The 18028-nt window shown below is 41.9% G+C and overlaps 1 protein-coding gene across 2 annotated transcripts in view; it reads right to left on the reverse strand.

The window, feature by feature from the left end:
* The window catches only part of ITPR2 (inositol 1,4,5-trisphosphate receptor type 2), a gene marked incomplete at its 5' end in the record, with an annotated part of 265207 nt that overhangs the window by 15715 nt on the left and 231464 nt on the right, over nucleotides 1–18028 (reverse strand). For both annotated transcript variants that reach the window (XM_082485241.1, XM_082485240.1), the window contains 4 exons: nucleotides 8690–8850; nucleotides 10125–10290; nucleotides 12781–12908; nucleotides 17022–17114. In XM_082485241.1, the coding sequence (XP_082341367.1) occupies nucleotides 8690–8850; nucleotides 10125–10290; nucleotides 12781–12908; nucleotides 17022–17114 (548 nt within the window). The remainder of the gene's footprint in view (nucleotides 1–8689; nucleotides 8851–10124; nucleotides 10291–12780; nucleotides 12909–17021; nucleotides 17115–18028) is intronic.

Consider the following 18028-nt stretch of genomic DNA (forward strand, 5'->3'; position numbering starts at 1 on the left):
TCTGCCTGTGCTGCAGCACCTGCCGTTGATTTCAATCTTTCTCTCGCTCCAGCTAATGGCATCATTTCTAAGGAGGCAGGATCAGATCCGTGGTTTGCCATTCAAGCAGCAACAGGATCATTAATTTTACCTGTCTGGAAAGAATGTATATATACTGAAAGCCACTAAAACCTCAAGCTTTTACAATGAAGTACCAAATGAAGCCCACCTTTCCCTTTATTTACCCGTACCTCACACATCACCTAGCCAAGCAGGCCAACTGAATTATTTATGGTGGACTAAAGAGCCCCTTTCTGGAAGATGCAGAGCCCTTGAAGTAGAAAAGAAGATGCTCGGCTCTTGTAGAATAGGAGCTTTGTACAAAGATGCCAAGTTCTCACGTGATGCTAACTTTTCATGCTTTGAGCAACACACAAATGAGCAGGAAATCAGCTAATTAGGCACGTTACTGTAATTGCTTATTTTATGAAGTGGAGATGGAGGTGTTCAGCATTTCTATAAGATAATGTGAAGGCAATTAATGTGAAGATAATGTGGAGGCAAAACTTTACGGAGAAGTAAAAATAGCAATGGACTACCTAGAAATGAATGTTATTTTTGAACAACAGGAAATGCAACCATAGAAAAATAATTCAATACTTTGCAGAAGGAAAACCAATAACGCCTCAATATATTCTGTAAATGTAAAACTGGATAACACTTGTGTATATGAGGCGAGAGGAGCAAAAGCAGTGATTGAACCCGTGAGAAGCAGAATTCCAGCTCTAGTTTAGTGACTCCGTATCACCACTCGATAGTACTGAGATCATCTGTGAATTTGAGACAGGCCTTGATGCAGAAAAAGGACTTTCTCCAGGACCGGGTGCACCTAAATCAAAGCCCTGAACTCCCCACAGATCCTGTGTCTATGTGGAAGGACGCAGAGAGCTGAGTGCTCACTCACTCTTCTATTTTGAGCACTACAAAAAAATGGAAGCAGTAAATAATCTATTTAGCATATTTTTTTAATTGCTTATTTTATGAAAACCCAACTGCAGACAAAACCGACGTTGTATTTCCTAGGAAATTAGCCTGTCAGAGAGACCTCAGGTCTTATTTAGCAGCCGGCTTTTGTGCTCTTGGTATTACTGCCATGGTAAGTAATTACTCATAATGTGACATGCATCATATCAGCCTTTTAAAAGTAATTAAGAAAAAGTTGCATAGCTTAATGATATGTACATACATCTCATCCTTGCAAGTCTTGCTTTGATAACATCTGCTAGTTTTTGGAGGAAGGCCAGCTTTAAAAAGTAAAATAAATCAGTCCTAACAATGGGAGCATTATTAGCTTCCCAAAATTTATAAACTCCATGCCCCACTCCAGCAGAGCATTTGTGCGCACAAGTCCTGTAAGCATTTTCAAGTCTGTGAGTTGCCAGATCAGAAACTTCATGTTGAACTAGAATTTATGATAATGAAGAAGCCTTAAAAATACAGTTTATTTATAGTGAGCCAGTTTAAGAACCACAGCTCACCGTCCTTGGCAGATTTAGCTGTAGCAGCTGAAGGGGTCACCCCTATCAGCTGTGTGCCCTTTTTCCCTGCTGATATTATCCTACCTATAAAGAGGCAGCAGAATCGGTACTGTGTCCTCTCCTCAACCAGTTCAGACTGGCGTGACTTCAGTGGCCATCAATTTTCACATTAGTGCTCTGGGCTGCAAACTGCAGAAGCTCAGGAGCGAACAAACACATTGCTTGTCCTCCCCCCTTTGCTATTGTTGTGGTTAATTGCAACAGAAGGGTATGGTGGACATCTGGGGGAGGAAACTTCTTAAATTGTCTAGGATGAATCACCAGAGTGCATGTGAAAAACAGCTGGAGTGTCTTCCTGACAACCCAAGTGTCCCTTCTGCAGCATTCATATTACCTTAGATTGACATTTCTCTGGTTTAGGTCATTCTCGCTACCTGTACAGTGTTTAGCGATCCTCAGATGTAATAAGAGTATCTATAGACTAGAGATAAAAATTAGCAGGGGAAACTTTTGCCTCCAAAATTCAAAAAGATGATAGGAAACAGAATAGAAAAATCCTGAATGTCAGAATTTTTTTCTTCTCCCAAGGAGTTATATTTTAAGAGCTGAGGTCAACAACCCTCTTAGTACATATTATTTTATTACATTCTTTGACAAAAATCGACAGCAGTAAAGAACAGCCTGTTCCACAAACCCCGCTCCTCCTCGCCTGCCTGCTGTCAGCATGCTCTTCCCCTTTTCCGTATGGCGCTTTTTCCCTGCCTTCACCTCGCCTGTCTGTATTTCCTTTGGACCTGCCTCCTCTAGAACCTCCACGTGGTTCGCTCAGGGATGGCCACTGAATACGCTGGACATCAGGCAGGGGGTGCGCATCAGGACTTGGCATCAGTGAAATGATTTTGCGTTCACTGACTAACCTTGGAACAACCTCTCACTGCCCCAAGGTGTGAAAGGACGGGTAGCCGGGCTCTCAACCCACTGCTGTCGGGCTCTGCAGACTCTGCTTGGCTCACACTTCTGCTGTTTTGACAGTCAGCTACTTCTGCTGAGGTTGGCTAAAATGAAAAATATCCCTTTGCAGGCCACACGTGGGTGTGCCAGGGACTATACGCAAGCAGCTCTGGCTCCAGTAGGGAGCTTGTCCCCTGTCCCTGCTGCTATGCTGGGCGGGGGGGTGACAGCCCCATGAAGGGACTCAGGCCGGGACCTCGCAGCATCACTGCTGAGACCTGAACCCGGAGAGCAGCTACGTGCTGCCACGGCTCACATCACACCTCTGCTCCCGAGGTGGGAGCACGGCAAAATGCAGAGCAGTGAGGCAGGAAAAAGAAGGATGCTGAGGGAAAAGGGTTTGCGCTGCCCAGCACACAGCATGGGCAGAATGACAACTATTGTGAGACTTCTCAGTGGCTCATTTGGCATCATTCCCAGTACTGCTTTTGAATTTAATACCCACTTCTGGGTATCTAATAGAAAAAGAAGGCAAAAACATGAGGCTGGAGGTAGGAAGAAGAGAGACAACAGCACCAGCTCAAGGGAGCACTAAATTCAGATCACACTTCGAAGTTCAGTATTTAGAAAAAAACAAAACATCCAGAATTTTTCAAAATGGGGAATGCATTTTTCCTCATGACATGGAAATGGCCATAATATTTGGTAAATACTTCCTTTATTTAATAATTTAAAACAAAAAATAATGGAAAAAAGCTGACACCTTAAAAATACTTAAAATGAAGTAGTTAACATAATTTGTCACGTTACCAATGACAGGTCATTGCCGTGACACAAAAGTGCTTTTTTAAGAACTGAATAAGAAAATCACTGTTCAGAATTTCAGGCTGGCGTTGCTCAACCAGTCTCTTCTGCTTTGTCCTTATAATGTTGATGGGAATTTTGCTTTTGATTTCAGTGGAAGTGTTGGGATCCCGAGTAGCTGGAAGAGATTTAAGATTAGGAATTTGCCTTTCAGGAGGGATACATTTACAGATTAAACAAGATGCAAAGGAATACTTTTAAGATACTATCACGGTATAAAAGGCTCATGGTCCCAATGACTGCAATGGCAGGAGAACAGAACCTTTAATTTCCCACCACAGATTGCCTTGTTTTAGGGAGATGGTCTAACGCATGGCAGTATCCTTTACTCTTACAAAAACAGGCTGGTTTTAGAGCAGTTTTCATCTGATTGAGGAGTTATGTAATTGCACCAATTACATCCAATTACATAATTAGAGTAAATAAGTAATAATATAATTAGGTGCTGTAATTATGTAGTTATGACAGGTAGCACTAATGCTGATAAAATCCATTATGAAACTTGCTAAGAACTGTGGACAGGGCATGCGAGAACAAAACTTTTAGGGCTTCGTTTCCTAAAGTCTTTCATTCTTCCAATGGGCAAAATAATTAATTTAATTACTATGCCAATAGCCTTTTATTTTTGCAAATGAATGGAGGCACACATCATAGGCTAATTCATATCTCTCTGTTTTGCTGCAAAAAAATCAGTAACTAATCATCTACATTTTTTTCCTCCATTTATCTATTTACAGCTACCAAAGCTTAGGTGAAATCTGTGTGTACAAATCGACGTTAACCTTCACTGTTCCAGTTATTGCATTAAACTGTCTCCTCTGACAAATGGACACAAGGAACATTTCAAAGATTGCTGTATTGATGTAATACGAGTTATATGCATCTCTCTGGGTTTGGTAGGGATGGTATTTCTGGTCAAATGGGTCAGATATGATTTTTTTTTTCTGCAGGAATGAAAATTCAATAGGGGAATCATTCATGCAGGTTCTCAATGCAAATGCAAGGCATGTAGCCAGCTTTTCAAATTTCTGTCCTTTTGGATATTGTATAATACCTGTCTGACTTCATAAAAGAGTCCTGGATAACAAACAAATAATAAAACCTACTGCCCTGATTTAATATTCATTAATATTTCACCTGATAACTGATATAAGATAGTGTGCAAGAAGAATGGGCATCACTGGAAGATCTGAAGTGCTTTATTCCCACCAATATCTCCATAAAGTAACTGTCTGAAAAGCTAGAGGTGTATAAACTGTGTGTTGTTTTACAACACATTTTATGCTCGATCCTTTTTTCTAAAAAGAAATAAAACACAAAAAATAACACCTTGCTTTATGAAAGCTGGATAGCTACTGATTACTTCTGTCACTGCTTGGAGCAGCATGCTAAACACTGAAGCAAATACAGAACTGCTGGGAAAATCAAAACCACAGGGAACATCAGGAGTTTGCAGCCCATGTCCAGAGGAAGAAAGCAAAAGAAGTCCTCTGCCCCAAGGTCTTTTGAGGCCAGAAACATGCAAGATAATGGGAATGCCTTGAAACACACCACTCCTGTAACAGAAATACAAGTGAACTTGGAAACCTACAAAAATACTGCTTTTGAGTGAGGGGTGTATACAACATCACCTACAAGCTTCCTTCTACCTCTTGAACTGGAAAACTGGGAAAGTTAAGTTAGATGCGTAAATAATTCCCATCCCTTTTGGCACCCAGCCTCTCAAATAATACTCCAAAACAAGAAAACCATTGTATTCCTGTTTTTTTGGTTTTGTTTTGTTTTGTTTTGTTTTTTTCCAGTTGTGGTATCAGCAAGCCTTCAAAACCGATGTTTCACTGCTGGACAAATGATACATAAAAAAAGACTGAGAGTCATAATACAGACGGTTGTATTTCTGAGTCCTGATGGGTCTGGGCAATGGAGAAAAGAGACCATCAGAAATTGTAGAGTTTTCCCCTTGTGCTTAGTTAATACTGATAACCACTCCAATATTACTTTTTGCAATAATTTGCAAGACAGTACTAGACGAGTACAAATAATAATTGGTTCCTAACTACAGTTGTAGGGGTAGTGAGGATGATACTTGCAGCTAAACTCTACTTTCTATTGAAGAAGTTACTGCAGTATACTCCAAAATTTTGACCAATATCTTCTATATATTATGCTATATATAAGCGTGGATCTGAGCATTGAAGATTGGATTTGGGTAGAAATTCCCTCTAAGCAATCCGGCTGTGAAAACACAGAATTTGAGTTTGATCCATTAAAGCTACAAAAGGAGCCACAAAGGCATACCTAATCATAATAAAAACTATCAGCTAAGAGAGCTTTTCCAGGAGTATGATTCATGGAGTTTTTTCAGCCATATTCTGTATCACCTGAAGTATAAAATCTCACTCCACTTTGTCCCCTTCAAAGAGGTCCTGAGACTGCCCTTGTTCTTCCAACCACCCTATTTTTATAAATATTTGTTGCATTTCCATACGCCCCCAGTAAGCCTCATTCAGCAATGAGTTGGTTCCACTGGCAAGCCTCAGTTCCCTTGTGAAAGGGAATGAAAAGGGTTAATTTGAAGTCTGCCTCTCTTGTACCAGATCCTAACCAGAACTTGTCTCTTACCAGGGACTTGGTCACCTCTCCCAGCATCACAAGAATAGTTGCTCAGCGTTGAGTTCATGACAAAGTCTGAATCAGCTCCTCTCTCTGTCTTCAGAACAAAAACCGTATCTCAAGCTTAATTTCTGCATGGAATGCATCTCACATGCTTATCATGTAATTTCATTCCTACCATGCTGTGTTTGAAATACACCAAACACATATGCTACATCAACTCATACGGCTGACAGCTGCAAAACTACCTCTGGGTGTTTTCCTTTTGACTCTCCTTTTGGTCATAAGCAAAGTTGTATCTCTAAATCTCTTCTTCCGGTTGAATATTGTACTTCCAGAATACTCTACTCTTCCAGTCAGATTATTTTCTTTCGTTTCTTAATATTCCTTGTACCACGTGGTATACAGTAATCTCTCCGGCTCCAAGAGAAAGAGTCCTTTTTTGTTCACTTAAGCGGTTCCAATTGCTTCTGCTACACAGCACTAGTATTTCTGCAGCACACCTTCCCTCGATTTTGTAGCACGGGATTTAAACTACACAAAGATACAATTACTAATCCCATATCAGCCACTTGTAGTTTGTTCAAACTTTTGTTTCTCTTTTTTTTCCCCCCACTCCTTCATTCCCTCTTCCATTCCACGTGAGCTTTACAATTCCACGTTCTTATGTACCTCTCCCATCATCCAGAACAACCATAAACTTTATACGTACTCATGGAAAAAACAAGCCTTCCTACAGAAGACTTAATAATCCCAAAATATGGATTACTACTAACCACTTAAACCACCAGTATTCTGCCACAGAAGAACAGGGGCTTTGAGAAATCAGTTCAGTGCTTGAGGTCACATGTGTTTTGGTGCTTTTCTGTTAATATTTTAGATATTCAAACAGGAGTTCCCACCATTAATGCAAACGTAAAATACATTAGTGAATTACATCAGAACAGTCAAACCACTGCTGCCACAGGATGAATACACTTACTATGAATATTAATGCATCCCTTGGAATTAAACATTAATACTTAACATACATACTTGCAAAGCTTAAAATCATACAAACCTTGCAGGGAGAGGAAGAGGAGTAGAGAAGAAATAGACAAATGAGACAAGCCCTAGAGTCCGGAGACATTATTGATTCCATGAATTAAAGTGCATTTCTGAGATAAGCTAAAATATTTTCATGTGTAAGAGGACAACTTGCCGCTATGAATAATTTCTTGTAATGGATCAGAGGATATGAGCATTTGTTTTATTTTTTCTATCTCACCCATTATACTGCAGAAGTGTAGATCCATTACTGCCTAACAGTATAAATGCCCTGAGCTGGGCAGTGAGATTGACGGTTCAAAATCTCCATGGATGCAGGCTGCTCCTCTGTACCTAAGCACTGAATTCCCATCACCTGCCACACTACCTTCCCATGTAGTGGTAATAGCACTTACAAAAGCTCCATTTCATCGCAGCATTCAAGCACACACTTCTGTCTAAACATGAGCCGTTCCACTAATGCGAGTTCTTCAAGGTAAGCTCCGCATAAGCCTGCACAGCAGGTGGGAGTCGTCTCCTCTAACTTTAGCCAGCTCCCAATTAGGCATCTTGTCTAAACTAATCATTTAGGCTCTCAATGGAGTAAGAAAAGCAATGCAAGGGTGAGCCACCTCAGCTATCCTAGATACCTGTCTTAAAGCAGGATAAATAACCCAGCTTTCTGCACTGACAGGGCAGGGAGCTGGGATCGATTTAAACCAGGTGCCTTATTTGAAGACCGCTGAAGTTAAAGGAGAAGAATCTTCCCCTTGGCTAAACTGAGGACTAAAAGGGCACCCAGCATCTCACTAGTGAGGTTGGGTAGTACGTATAATCAAAGGCCCGATGAGGGATAACAGAGCAGATACTCTCGATAAGAAATGTGGCTTCAGAAACACATAAACAGCAAAGCCTGATGCGCATTTGGTTACATCCTCCTCTGGGATCCAGACATATGCCAGCTCTGCAACCACAGGCCCTGGCACAGGCCCTGAGCACTGCAATACCTGCCAGGAAGTCCATGGGAAGAAAATGCTGCACCAGAATATCCCAGTGGGTAGGAAGAATTACTCAAAATTGAAGCCCCAGGCCAGGCAGCCTCGATAATCCATCCCTCTTTCTCACCAGAACAAACTCTCTTTGGTAGCAGGCTTGAAATGAAATGTTAATCGAACATCTCTCTGCCCCAGTGTCATCAAATTTCTCTCTCTGAATCCAAGCCACACTCTCGCTGCTTCACGAGGCAGTTTCTGTAGCTCTTCAAATCCCCGCAGCAGCTCTTCTTGGTCTTTTCAATAGCTTGTTCAGAGCAGTCATAGGAGAAAATCACTAGCCCTCAACACTGACCCTGCGTTTCACTGTTCAGCAGGAGACGTTATTTTTCTGGACAGCAGCCCAGAGATAGTGGACAAAGCCGGAGCAGCAGCAGATGTTATGATGCATGCTCTTCTGCCCCTGGTTTGGCTAATGAGGCAGCAGAACCCACAGAGCATGAGAGCACGAACACCAAACCGGAGACTGTGGCCTGTGCCTTCATCTTTTTCATGATGTTTAAGTCTGGGCTTTGTTGCAGACTGTCTAAGACACGTGAAAAGATCTTTAAAAATACAGATCAATGCCTCCTATTGTTCAGAGAGAGGGAAAAAGAAAGATATTCTCTGCTCTAGCTGCAAGAAGCATCTCTCAGTTGCATAAAGCACGTGCTCAAATTGACTTACCACAATCATTTGTGCCACGTAGCTCTCCGGGCCAGTGTATTCAGTCGGATCTTTAACTTTGACAAGAACTATAAAGTACAAATAATGCCACATGTTGTGTTCCGACTTTATATGCTCCTCAAACGAAACAGTCTTGTTATCAAATTTATCTCTCTCCAGTCCTGTAAAAAGACATGAACATAATGCAAAAAAATAAACTTCAACATAAAAATACCCAAATCTGTTAAATATGTTAGAGAAAGGAACCTAACTTAATTTAAAGGATCATAAATGTGAAGGATCTTAATTTAAAAGCTATAACCACATACAGTAACTGCCAGGCAAGAAATACCAGGCCAGAAGGCATTCCTGACAGAATTCTTTCAGCGTAGCATTTATTCTCTTTTGTGATATTTCCTCTTAATAACAATAACAATATAATAAATATGTTACAGTTTTACAGTGCCTTCTACGCTGGGGGCTATAAAGTGCTTTACAAGTGTTGGCTCTGATTCTTTCTAAATGTATACTAGTAAGCACACAGTGTGCAATCTAGGTCCTGATCTTGCAAAGATTTATGCACACGTTTAGCATCAAGCATGTGAATAGTCCCACTTAAGTTGCGGTGGGATTGTTTGTGCGCTTAAACCGAGCAGTGAGGGTGAGTGTCTGCAGCTTTGTAGTCACAGTCTTTACAGAGCTGTAGTTGTAAGAATTTTTTATTTTTTGCCTGTAACGAGTCAAATCTCTGAAGAAGAATACCACAGTGAGGAAGGGCAGGATTCACAAATGTTTCCCTCAGTGTTACAGCTTTCCTCCCTGGATCTCTTGTGGCGCCTTCCACAGACACTAAAGCTGTTGTGCTCTGCACAACGTTCATCCCTGTCAGTACAACCATGGAAACAATACCCAGAGTACAAAAAAGAAGATATTTCTAAAATCTCCCAGAGGAGTGAAGGTCTGCCCCTCTTTGTAAGTGCACCTCGAAATAAGTGGGTTTATCCATGGGTTTTGTGGGGGTGATTTTCATTTAATTCTTCTGTTCCCTGTTTCATATCACCTTCTGAAACAAGCGGATTTTGCTGTTGTTACCCTTCTGGAATGCACTGTGCTGTGAAATAGCAAGCTGTACTTTCATCTGCATCACGCTTTGTGAAATAAAGTCAGCAGCTGAACCATCTCCATTAGTGGTGATGATGCTAGTGTGAGACACGGCTCTTCTCCCTCAGATCCTGCGCGGAGACTATGAAGCCACTTCTTTGCAAAGCTAGCTTTTGGCTCCTAAACCAAAGCTTTTTCCTACTGAGAAGGAATAAATCTGGAACCAAACTCTGACATTTTTAGAGACTCTCCTTGTAGAAGATAACCACCCCTTAGGTTCACGCTTTATTTATTGAGGAATAGTTTATTTTACTCCTTTCCCCATCAAATATCTCAATAGCTCGGTAACACCTACCACAGATGAAACAGGTTGTCTTTAGTATTTCCTCTTTTTTCTGCTTTTCACTCCTGAGATCAGCAAATGTATCAATGATGACTCCAAAGATGAGGTTTAGAACAATAATTATGACAATGAAGTAAAACAGAAGATCATAAACAACTCGTGCAGCAAACAAGGGTTCCTGAAACAATAACAGCGTTGTAATAAGATATAAAAATAGCACACCTTTAAAATATTAAACAACATTTTCACTTTAGCTCAAGCAAAGCTACGCATCTTTCTTTTCATATGCCAGATTCTGCTAGCCTTACTCACAGAAATAGAGAGGGACTACCTACATCACTAAGCAAAGAAGACCTGGCTTCATGTGCTCTTATTGCTTTGGAACTCCTGTTGTCCTTTTCGTTGCTTCACACAGCACGAAGAAGAAACTAGCTTGTGTACTGGATGCAGCATAGATACATTAGTGTAGTGCTCAACTGAAGATAATTACCTTGCCAGTACAGAAACAGCGATATGCAGTTTCTAGTACCCACTGAGAGCAATGATAGCTCTTCTTAATACTGCCTTTTGGCATGCAGGGATATGCTTACGGTACATCTTTGTGGAATATTCCAGACCGTTGCCAAGTTTTCACACTGAACAACTGGAAACCAGGGGAGCATGCTTGCATGATGCCAAGACCAGGCTACCAAACTCTGTGCCAAAGCAGGGCATGTTAATGGTTTTAGCACTGTGCTAATGCAGTCATATGGCTGTAAGCTGTCTCAGAGTGGGCAGTCCAAGCTCGTGCCTTTCAGGAACACAACATGCACATGCAAACACAGATGAAGTGCTCATATTCCCCATTTCATCACACTCTTCTTTTTACATCATAGCTACTTTCCTTCTTGCAAAGGCTGGACTGGACTCCCATTGACACCTCTAAGAATAGCAAAGTTGTTCTGCGGCAAACAGGAGACGACACTCAGTGTAAGGAGGAGGAACATAAAATCCAAGTCTTTTTCTTCACCACATACTGACTTGAAAGTCACTGATTTCTCAGTTTCCCACACATTCATTGGGATAATAATGAAGTGCTTTGTGAAGTTCTTTAATGTAGTTAGCAATAAATAACTGCTAAGTGGCAAGGGTCACTTTCAAAGTCTGTGTTTACAGATTTCACAGAGATAGACTATGGTTCCTGCAGAATCTCCCAGTCTATGAGTTAGGACCTAGAATCCTACTACCAGCACAAGGAGCTCTTCCATTCAGACCTGAGTTATTTGTCTCTGCACTCTTGCAAGCCCTGCTGAGATCCTATTTGTGAATTTAATCATAGAATCATAGAATGATTTAGGTTGGAAGGGACCTTGAAGATCATCGAGTTCCGACCCCCTCTGCTGTAGGCAGGGACACCTCCCACAAGACCAAGTTGCCCAAGGCCACATCCAGCCTGGCCTTAAACACCTCCAGGGATGGGGCCTCAATAACTTCTCTGGGCAACCTGTTCCAGTGCCTTACCACTCTCAAAGTGAAAAATTTCTTCCTAATGTTTAATCTAAACCTGCCCTCTTCCAGTTTAAAGCCATTCCCCCTCGTCCTATCACTACATGCCCTAGTAAAAAGCCCTTCCCCAGCTCTCCTGCAGGCCCCCTTTAGGTACGGGAAGGGTGCAATAAGGTCTCCCCGGAGCCTTCTCTTCTCCAGGCTGAACAGCCCCAACTCTCTCAGTCTCTCCTCATAGGAGAGGTGCTCCAGCCCCCAGATCCTCCTCGTGGCCCTCCTCTGGATGTGCTCCAACAGGTCCATGTCCTTCTTATGTTGGGGACTGCAGAGCTGGATGCAGTACTCCACAAGAATGGAGTAGAGGGGCAGAATCACCTCCCTTGACCTGCTGGCCACGCTTCTTTTGATGCAGCCCAGGATACGGTTGGCCTTCTGGGCTGTGACCACACATTGCTGGCTCATGTTGAGCTTCTCATCAATCAGCACACCCAGCTCCTTCTCCTCAGGGGTACTCTCTAGCCATTCCCCACCAAACCTGTATATGGTGTGGCTCACCAAGCAAACGGCTGCTAGATTGCCTTTATTTATGATGTTCCTTTAGAATTTAAATATAAATGCATAAACCCACCCAAATATTATGAGTAGTCCTTAAATGAATTGAATTTTGGAGGAAACTTGTGGAAGAGGACATATACCATGATATATGAAATTCTGTTTTGACCTTGATGCTGGCTGAGTACAACTAAACAATAGGACCTATTCCACGGCAGATGCCAGGCTGAATTTCAGTAAAAAAGACACCTTATGTATTACAGTGGAGTGTCTTAACATCTACTCATAAATCAATCACTTTCAAAAGTTTTAATTTATAATTTCTAGTGTAACAGAAGACTGATCCAATCCAGTGTAACTTCTAAGCAGTGCTTGAAAGGTTACGATATGCTCCAGTTTTCCAGAAGGGGTAAATTACTACCTAGACTTTCTTTCTTCAAGTATCATCATCACACCAAGCTTAGCTCTTCCCATTAAACATTCCATCTGGGATGTAAAAATTACACGGATAAATCAACTGTGTGACATTAGAGCAGAATGGATACAAATATTGTCTATAACCTCCAAAAATTGTCTTTGGCATTCATGAGATGCACAGGGAGTAACGCATTTCCTCAGCCAAAACACTTACATCTTTGGAAGGCTTCCTGAGCACGTCTCCCACACCACCACCATTTCGCAGGCCTTGGTTTAATACGGTCACAATGCACATGAGCAGGGTGTCGCAGGTCCTTTCTATTCCATCCTCCTCCTCTTCACCTGCAAACAGCAAAGCAGCAGCTTTAGGAATCACAGCATCTAACGATTACTCATCAGACAAAGCCACAATTCTCTATTAGAGAAAGCAACTGCAATACACATCTGCCTTTCATATTTTTCAGCTAGAATTTCACTGATCATCCCTATCCATTTGCACATCGTTGCTGGTGACGTACTTAGGCACATCAGGCATACTTAGCCAGAAGAGAGACAGAGAAAATCCCAAGCAGTTCTCCCACCAGTAACTCTGTTAATGACCCAGAGCTGCCATCTCTATTCATGGGAGTACCCCTTTTCCTTGCAAGTACTCCCACTGGTTTCAGTATGACTGCTTTGTCAGTGAGCCTCCTAAGCAGGCAGCTGACACATAGAGGAGAAGCAATATAAACACAGAATTAGAAGCACATTCGTAAAAAGATTGTCTTCCAGTGAAATCATTCCTCTACCTACTCATGTACAAGCCAAGTCATGTTAGCATTTCAAATCATTAAGGAGGGACTGGCTTTTATATGAGTAAATCTATCCATGATCTTTCCACTAGCACACGTGCCCAAGCACAGGTCTGATATACATTAAATGAAAGACTGTCCCTGACCTCAGCTTGAAAACTTGGATTCTATTCTTATCTCTGCTGCAGAGCTGCTGCGTGGTTTTGGCTGAGCCACAGAGGGTACTATTGTGCAGGAGATACTTGAACGTGCAGAGGAGCTGGGCTGGAACACCAGTCCCCGGGGGGGACTTCGTTCGCCCCGGCCAGAATTCCTCCCACCACACACTCACCCCCATGCTGTGGCTGCATCAACAGCCTCCTTTTGAAGAGCCCTGCTTGAGTTGTTCCCTGTGTCCTGCTGGCTTGCACTGAAGGGTCAGCACTGTGACTGCCGTTTCTCCTGCCTTTCTTTCTCTTTAGGGATACGTTTGCTTAAGCGATGAAGGCAGCAATTCTCACTTGGTTTGCTTCATGCACTTATTGTAACATAGTTTAATAAATAACAACATCCTGCTGCGATAGTTAACTGAAACAGCATAGTTAATAGCCCCAAACCACCACATCTGGGGCACTGAGTTAGATTTTGATAAATTGAATAGACTGAAAGCACTCACATTACAGACAAGCAATTTGGATTTAAAACATGGGTTCCCAGATTGCGGTGTATGCATCACAATTGGTATTCGCAGAACAGAGCTGGTATCTGCTTCCTTTGCCACTACTGCTTTTGCTACGCAAGCACATTAAATGAGAAAGAACTCCTGATTTAAGAAACTCTGAGTAAAAAGAAAAGCAAAAGCAGACACGAGGGTAGACTTCCCTGTTAAACTATAAGGTCATTACAGACACAACTACCACTAATAATGCCAGATTCTTTACAAAAATGCATATATATTGAACTGAAATGACTGACACAATAAAACCTTTTTGTCTCTGTCACATCTGGAATTTTTTTACCAGCACTGTGATCTTAGTCATACCAATTCATCTTCTCTGCTTTTGTACCCTGCCTTTATTTCCTCCTTCCCAACATTACTCCATCAATTTCTTTTGAGCTAAAATCTGTGCTTGAGAAGATGACCACCCACAAGACAAATTAAAAACCTTTATACAAGCACGACATTTTCACTGGTCACAGGACCAGGGTCAAGTGCTGGAAACAGCAAATGGTCAGATTCTGGTGAATGGTGAGGATAAACCAGGGCTACAAACTGGAAGCTGCAACACCAGAGAGTGTTATCTGCTAGAAACCCTAACTCACAACTCTCCATGTCCACCAAGATGCAAATTCAGAGCAAGCCCACACTTCAGAGAGACACAAGATACCACTCATCAGCTGACCAGCACATCTTGCAACGCAGAGAATCAGCATCCCAAACTGCACCCAGAAAAGCAAGCTCAGGTTGCTCTTTGCCAGAGGATCAGACAGCAGACAGTGTGAAGTTGGCAGAAACGCCCAGTGCAGTAATATAGGCTCTGGGGAGTGTACAGACACCCATATGTCTACCCTACTTCTACTCCCAGATGTGCAGCAACAAGAGCTACCTTCAATCTGGGAGCTGGATAACCCTACGGGCATTTGTTCTGCCCCAGCTGCTTTGCCCTTGTGCTTAGCAGCACTCGTAGACCAGACTCAGCCCTTGTCAACACAGACTATGCCCGTACTACCAAAAGGAATGGATCTGTAGAGTGAAAATTGCTAAGGACCCAAAGTAGACACTAATGAGGTTCAGGGGGTTCTATTTGCAACCAGTTCCAATTTGGTGAGTGGCCCATTATTGGCTAGGCAGCATTAGGTAGGTTGTCTTCTGATTAAGTTTAATTCAAAGGTAATACAGGTTAAGAACTAAGACCACCCCACAATGTTAATCACAGGGCAGTAAGTGGAATGACAGGAAGATTTACTTCAAAGATCCTCAAGTGATGGTCCCCAGCTACCTGGCTTCTGGGCCTGACCTCCAACACAGGCACAGGAGACACACGAGTGTCCACGTGGATCTAGCTGAACTACAGAGCACAAAGAGCCACATACTGTAGGATGTGAAGCTGTACTTTTTGACAGGTGATTCACTGGGTAAGATTAGCAAAACTGTTATTGCTGAGCATTGTTTTTTTCGTGTTACTGGATAAATTACACTTCTCCAAGATTAAGTGACAGTGCACTTAGATGTTTTGTACAGCCTCCTATCATTATTATTTAATTTTAAAGAAACAGTACCCAAACAGTAAGAAATGTGAGATTTCTATCATTTAAAGAGCTTGGCAAAAGCCACACCATGTCACTTTTGACTGATTGATTACTCTTTGAATGCAGCAGCTTTGCCAATAGCTCTTAGACTGTTTGTTCTATCTAGTCAGACAGCTTCCCAAGTTGTTTATGAGGCCTGTTTACAAACCAGCTGGGGAGAAAAAGCCTATTTTTATAGCCCTCTCCCTGAAACCCTTGATCCTAAAAACTCAAAAATTAGTAGTGGAAGAACAAAGCATGTGAAACAGCGTTATACTGGAACACAGGATAGAAAGGGACCACTTATGTCCTCAGTTTCAGCCCCCAGCAACCACAGACAACTGTGGCAGTAAATATTTGAAGCCTGTAGAGCATCCGCTGTGCACACACCCACACTGCAGAGGCCACAACACACTAAAACAAACTTAACATCTGTAGTGAAGGACCAACCACAACTGGGCTGTGCCACAGGAAGAGAGTAGGAGAGATGGAGCAGCACCACCACCAAAGGTCCCTGTCTAGCAGTGCATTTGGCCAGCAAAAGTCCCAAGTGACCCTGTAGCCTCAAACTACAGATGAGGGCAAAGCACTCTGCCAGCTTGATCTGGGAAAGATTCCTTCCTGACCCAGTATCTGGTAACTGCCCCAGCAGGACACACTGGTCAGACCTTTTATTTTAACTGATCATATTTAAAGTTGACAGGGTCCTTCGGACCAGGTCAGATTCATAATGCAGGTATCAAAGCAGGTGGACTCATCTGCTGAACCAGAGCAACTAAGCTCTTCATTTGCCACAGGCACGAAGCAATGCAACTTATCTATTGCGAGAAAGGCTTGCAGAAGTCTGCATTCCCTTGCATTTGCCACAAGCTAAGAATGCACAGATGGACTGCTGCTTGTGCTTAGCTGAGCCACAGTAACTCATAACTTGATCCTGGATCTGGGCTCTTAGGTCTTCTGGCTACACTGCAGCCTTGGCCTGGATACATGTAAAAAGCATACACAAAAGTTTGCTGATATATTCTATGCCATTAACATCAACTTATGTCGCCCCAAATAGATCTAATAGTGGCTCAGCGTGTCCATGTGAGGATGCTGCAGCTAAGCAGCAAGCTTTTTCTCTCAGCTTTCAGTTGGAAAGAAGCAACCTGTACGTTCAAGCATAATGATTCAGCAAGCTCTTTTAATAACAAAGTGAATGTCACTGCAATTGGAAATCGGGTGTGGGAAGCACTCACACTGAAGGCAAGTTGCCAACTGAGCTCGAAGCTTTGCAGAAGTTGAGCACTTCCAACAATGATCATCACTTCTCACACTAGCTGAAGTCTCCGCAATAATAACCCTCAAATCCCTCCGTCCTAATTGATCATTGTTTTGGAGGAACTTTTGTACTAACCTGGGTTAGTAAGTGGGATGCTTGTGGAACAGTTCTCTTTTGGACAGGCTCCCATCATTGATGTGAGGGTTGTAGTGGGGACTTCACGAATATCTGTGGAAAAAGCAGAATATTGACAAAAAGACAGATACTACACTGATACTAAGTTTTAAATCATTATTTTCTAGAAGCGAATCACCGAGTTGAAAAGTTGAGGAGAAAAAGCAGAACAAATTATACCACCAATTCCTCCTTCCTCAGTCTGCCTCAACAGCTCAAAGCAATCACAAGGAACAAAAACACAGTTTTATATTTACTGTATATCACAGCTATTCCCATTTCATCTCCTGAAATTAATGAATCTACATCAAATGCTGCTTCTTCTGGTTAGAACAAAATATATTCAAAGCAAGAAACAACTGTCAGATACAAAAATAATGTCAGTTTTAAAACCATTAGATAAATTATTCACAAAAGCTGACAAGAAGGACACCAAGCTGATGTTCAGTTATCCTGAATGTAGAATATTTAAGAGTCTTCAAGGATTATAACACAGTTTGGTACTCATTTGTAAATATGTATGGGTTTGTGTAAAACACTAATTTAACATTCCCAAAGTGGGTAAATGTGTACATCAGCTTGATTTTATCAAACCAATTTTATCTTGTGCATCTTCAACAATTTTCTGCATTTCAAATCAGAGATACAAAAAAGTTTAAGGAGAAAAAAATGAAGGCAAAATCATGCAACCAAAGTAACAGTCTAAGACAATCTGTATAACGGAGAAAACATCCTCTCTGACTTTCTCTTTCTGCTACTTTATAAAGAAAAAATTTAAAGCACTTGTCTTGGGATGCATAATGTTCTATCAGTATATCACCAGCATATTTTCGTGATGAGTTTTTGATCAGGAATGACAATTTATAAAGCCAGCAAGAATATACCCACACCACAAAAATCTGCCAAGAACCCAACAGACGAAACACAACCATACAGAAACTACTGCACTGGACCAGACCAGATGCCTT

Source organism: Vanellus vanellus (genome assembly GCF_965231255.1).
Source record: "Vanellus vanellus genome assembly, chromosome: 1".
Classification (NCBI taxonomy): Eukaryota; Metazoa; Chordata; class Aves; order Charadriiformes; family Charadriidae; genus Vanellus; species Vanellus vanellus.